At 32.9% G+C, this 5,856-nt stretch overlaps 1 protein-coding gene across 1 annotated transcript; it reads left to right on the plus strand.

Annotated features, from left to right (window-relative positions):
- Window positions 1-3,981: 3,981 nt before the first annotated feature.
- On the plus strand, window positions 3,982-4,194 carry BDCG_16908 (uncharacterized protein; the record flags this gene model as incomplete). Its single annotated transcript, XM_045426088.1, has 1 exon — window positions 3,982-4,194. One exon carries the CDS (start codon window positions 3,982-3,984, stop codon window positions 4,192-4,194), a length of 213 nt encoding a protein of 70 aa, XP_045280824.1.
- Between the last annotated feature and the right edge of the window lie 1,662 nt (window positions 4,195-5,856).

The following is a 5,856-nucleotide window of genomic DNA, read 5'->3' on the forward strand; positions in this document are numbered from 1 at the left end:
AGACTCAGTTTAAGAGTGTTTACAGATAGTAAGTATTTCTTATAGAAAAATAGCTTGATTCTATGAGAGATACTCAAGAATATTCTTTACTGAGATTAATTCATTTATAAGTTCAGAGAGTTTCTCTGTCACAGATGTAGAGAATAATATTTTATAAGAGATTGATAAGTTCTCTAAGACTTCTTTTATAGAGATTTTTCATGATTCAGATGACTGCTTCTAAGTATCTGCAGTAGAGTTTACAGAAATTGAAGTATACAAGTTTCTAGTTCTTTCAGTTATAATAAGTAGTTACTGACTGACTGGGCTTGAAATATAAGAATAATTACTCACAGACAATTATTCAGATGTTTACAGCTTGATATGATATACACTGTTAACTACTAGAAGTATTTATAATAGAAAGATAAAATGTAGAGATTAAATATATAATAGTATTCAAGCTGAGTTATGAATAATATTCATAAACTTCAGTCTATCTAGTTGTGTGTAGCCAAGGGCCGCTAACCCTATTGATTACATGAGAGATAGAAATAGAGGTAAAGAATCCGCGAGGAGCGGGATTTCTTACAGATGTAGCTGTTATCACTGCAGTCACAAGATGTAGACTATTATAATCTGTAATCTGTAGAATAGTTAAAGGTTGTATTGATAGATCTATCTACAAGAACATAATATAGTAGTGAATCATATAATCTAGTGAGATCACTAATTACAACAGCTGTAATAATCAACATTGTCTCTTGAGATAATAAGAATCACATGTAAAAACACTCAAATTATAAAGATAGTCTGTCAAAATCAAATACAAATGTAAAATTAAACATTCTCAACTTTTACATCTATAAGACCTAGTAAAATCCAAAGTTAATTTAGACTTTGAAGATCTTAAAACTGCCACTTTCTCTAATAAAATGAGTTAACTGTTTTATGTCTAAAAGAATCATACAACTTTTCTTTGATGAAATGAAACAAGACAAGACTGAGATAAAAATAGAAGTGCTGCAAGGAGTCTCAATCTCAATCATTTTATTTGCAATATACACTGCATATCTATTCAAAGATAGAAATATGAAATTAGTGTAATCTCTGAGTTATGTAGATGATATTGGTCTAGTCTACAGCTCAAAAACTATCAAAGACAATTTGAAAGTGATTGAAAAAGCTGCAAAGGAAATCTTTGTCAGAGCAGATATCAATCAAATTCAATTTGATATGAATAAAACTGAGTTAATTCATTTCTTTCCTAGATTCAATGAGAAAGAACTATCTCTAACTCTTTTAAATAGAGAGATTAAACCCAGTTTAAATGTCAAATGATTAGAAGTATGGTTAAACTCCAAGTTGAATTTTAAATGACATATTCAACAAAGAACTGTCTATAATCAGAGAAAGAGTCTCTTCTTCATTTCTATCAATTAACTCTGGAAATGAACTGGATTGGAATAGATTTCTTGATTGAAATGAAAATAATTCTTCAAAGAAAATGCCTTCTCAACTCTACAGACTATGCTCTCTGATTAAAAATCAATTTTCTTCTTTAAATGTTGAAAAAGTGAATCATGAGAAGTTATCTCCCTGGAGAGAAAAGCTTGAATCTCTTATAGACTTATAAATAAGTGAACTATCAAAAGAGAAAGAATATGAACAGCATTTGAAGAGAATTTCTTCAAATAATATAAAAGACTCTATTCTGATTTATTCAGATGACTCAAAAAATGAGAACCTGAATAGATTAGGCGCAGGCATTGCTTATACTGAAGATAATATCAATTTTATCTCAGATCTCTGAAATCTAGGCTGTGAATTCAAAGTCTTTGATGCTGAACTATTTGCAATAGTGAAAGCTTTCAAACTCATAGAAATAAAATCTCATAAAAGAGGAAATAGTTTGAAAGAGATATGAATATTCTCTGATAGTCAAGCTGCTTTAAAAAGACTTAGAAATAGTCAGATTCATAATGATCAAATGAATCTTGAACTGATCTTAAACTCAGTTTTGAAAATTCAAAAGAGAAGAATATCAAAGCTAATAATTCATCTGCACTGAGTTCCTGCTCATATGAATATTCATGGCAATGAATTGACTGATTCAGCTGTAAAAAAGAGTGCAGAATTAAGCAGATCTATTCAAAAAATTATGTCCTGGTCTTTTATAAAGAGAAAAATAAAAGAATGTTGTTTAGACAAGTGAAATGAAATCTGACAGAAATAAAAGAAGAGTATACATTATTCAAGATTTGAAATAAAACCCAAGTGAAAATCTTGTTTAATTAAATGTAAAAAGAAAATATTCTTATCTATAATACAGCTGAACCTAGGACATGGCTATTTCAAATCTTATATATAAAGATTTGATGATAGATTTGACTCAATAGAATGCTCATTCTGCAATGTAAATGAGAATTCTGAGTATATTGTAATACACTGTGCCTTATACAATAGTCTCAGAGTCAGATTGAAAGAGAAGTATAATCTAAATCAATTAAATATGAGATTCTTATTCTCAACTGAGACAGGAATTAAATACTTAATAGACTTTCTATCAGAAACTCAAGCAGCTATAAGAAAATAGCTAAATTCAGAATTATCTGAATATGAAGAGAAGAAAATCAATCAGATATAGTCTATTAAAACAGCTATATACTATCTTTTAATAATTTGTTTTGTTATAGTCTCTCTTGTGGCGGGCTGCGCCCGATCAATCATATAGACTATTCCATTACACTCCATAGATTCTTCCATTCCCGATCGCCGATCCGCGGCCGCTACGAACGCGCGTAGCGTACACTCTGATTCTCAGCCACTTCTGATCACTGATCCGCGGCCGCTACGAACGCGCGTAGCATACACTCTGATTCTCAGCCATTTCTGATCACCAATCCTCAGCCGCTACGAACACGTGTATATTCTTCCACCCCAAAGCTCCACCATGTACACCATCACATACATGTATAAATATCCATCTCAATCACTGATTCTCACACTTTCTCTTTCTTTTCTTCTCTAATGTTTTTATCTTTGTTATATAAGACCTATAATATTATACTGATCTATTCGGTGCAGGCCTCTTACACTATAAAAACATTCATTGTCTTCTTATTAGAAATGATTATTCATTGAGAGATATCTGAATGTGTAACAATGTGTAAGAAATAGAGAAACAGTTGAACAGTTAAGCAGATATCAAGTCCCCAGATAGTCCTCAGATAGAAGCTTGCTCACCAGTCACTCTGGCCCTGTAACAAGATCTTATGAAGAGAATAAGATCTTACAAGAGAATGTCAGTGAAAGACCTGAGAGTTCTGACACTCAGATATATAAAAATACAATTACACTTCTTCAGATCCCACAGATATCATACATTTGACAATCAATATAATCATGTCTAACAATAATATGGAATTCTCAAACATGAACATAGACACAGTATCACAGTGGCTCTGAGCAATGTTGAAACTATAATAACAATAAATAGCTGATATGCATGCAACTCAACAATGCTAATATGAAGAGATTCAACAATTATCACAACAAGGAACCCATGTGATTTCAACATCTACAGAATTGAATACAAAAGTGCTGAAAGAATGCTTAGATGCCTCTGTATATTTCAATGCTTTCAATCTCACTCTCTACTCATCATGGAGGATAGAAATGCTCGCGAAACTGAGTGTAGATGGAGATTCCATCAATTCATTAACCAATCAAGGTTGATATATCAATGAATGATTGAAGGATCGCATGAAACAGAAGTTTCATCCATGAATGAAAGCATGTGAACCAGTGTTGTAAATACCTGACAACATCATGAAACATCTTGATGTTCTGTTCTGAGACACTGTCATGCAACAGAAAGCATTAGATTGATTACAGAGTATCTGACAGAGAAACACTTCTCTTACAACATTCATTCCTGACTTCAACATCAAGATTCTAGAAGCAGGTGATCAGTCTTGAGAGAATTGAATGAAGATTAGCATGCTCAAGAAAACATTGACTTTCAAACTCTTACAGACTCTTGTAAGTGCAGATGAAGACTCAACTTATGAAGACTTCTGCACACAGCTTCAGATAATGAATGACTGTCTTATCAAGCTCAAGAATATACAGAACAGTGACAGAAGACATTACATCTCAGCAACTCATACACTTATGCTGAGGAATAACAATGATGCAGATGCCATGAATTGAGTAGACTCAAATGTCTATATATAAGTAAGAGTCTCTGCTGTCTGAACAGGCTTCTGAGTCCCTGAGATCACTTCTGAAGAAGTCACTGATCAACATCAATGTAGAGTGTGCATCAACTGTAACTGACCAGGACACATTGCTTTCAACTGCTGATCAACCTTTGTACCTTCTCATTTGAAGAATGGATCAGTGCCTGTCTGTGCTAACCACATTGCATTAGAGAAAGATTCAGAGAATAACTATGAGAATGTCTCAGTGAAACAGGGAAAAGATTAGCTTCTGTTCAAATTCACAAACAGAAGCTTGAAGAGATTGAATAATAATAATTTGAAGAGAAGATGACAATGAATGCAATTCTTATATTCACTGTGATTAATAACATATATAATATGAAGGCCATGATAGATAGTAGTCTATGTCACTATGCAATGATAAAATCTTCAGTTGTAAGACATCATAACCTTCAGCATATCTCTCTATCAAAACCTCAACTTCTCACAGGATTTGATGATTCAAAAGACATTTGTATCTGTTACATGATGAAGCTGACTATAGATGTAGAAGAACATCAATGTGAAGATGCCTACATGTATGAAGTTGATAATCTTGATTATGATCTTATGTTAGGACTTGCCTGGCTATCTGAACAAGGCATCTTGTTAAATGCTTGAAACAGAAGCTTGATATTCTCTAACAATGATAGAGTTCACAAAAATGACATTCACAAGATCATGGACCTGACACAGATCTCTGCCAATGTGTATGAAATACTCTGAAAAAGAAGTTATCATCAAAACCACTGACAGAGTTACTGACAGCAAGATCATGTGTCAATCTATTCTGCCAGTCTGGCTGATATCAAGAAGGCCCTAGAAAAGTTATTCTGTGTTATAATAACAGATTCTTGTATGAAACTCTCTCAATAATATCACAAATATCTAGATGTCTTCTGACAAGATAATATTACAAATATACCTCTCTTACAAGGTTCTGAAGTGAATCACAGTATCAAGTTAGAGAAAAAGAATGATAAGAACTCTGAACTGCTATGAGGCCCTCTTTATAGCATATTCTGAGATGAACTTCTTCTTCTTCAAAAGACACTCAATGATCTGTTGAATAAAGAATTCATACACATTAGCAACTCTTTCACTGCAGCCTCTATTCTCTTTGCAAAGAAACCAGATAAAGGACTCTGATTCTGTGTGGACTACTGAGGTCTGAACAGATTGACAAAGAAAGATTGATATTCTTTATCTCTCATCAATGAAACCCTAGCATGAATCAGGCAAGCTCAATGATTTATAAAACTAGATGTTGTTGCTGTGTTTCATAAGATTCATATCACTGAAGAAGATGAATGGCTTACAGCATTCTGAACATGTTATGACCTCTTTGAATGAATAGTCACATTCTTTGAACTGACTAATGTCCTCAGTACATTTCAGAAGTATATCAACTGAGTGCTCTGAGATTTTCTTGATGAGTTTGCATCTGCTTATCTAGATGACATTCTCATCTTCACTGATGAATTCAGAAAACAATATCAAGAACATGTGTAAAAGGTATTACAATGACTATGAGAAGCAGGACTACTGATAGATATTGACAAGTGTGATTTTGAAGTCAAGAGTATCAAGTATCTGGGTTTTATTATAGAAG

Source organism: Blastomyces dermatitidis, assembly GCF_000003525.1.
Source record: "Blastomyces dermatitidis ER-3 genomic scaffold supercont1.4, whole genome shotgun sequence".
NCBI lineage: Eukaryota > Fungi > Ascomycota > Eurotiomycetes > Onygenales > Ajellomycetaceae > Blastomyces > Blastomyces dermatitidis.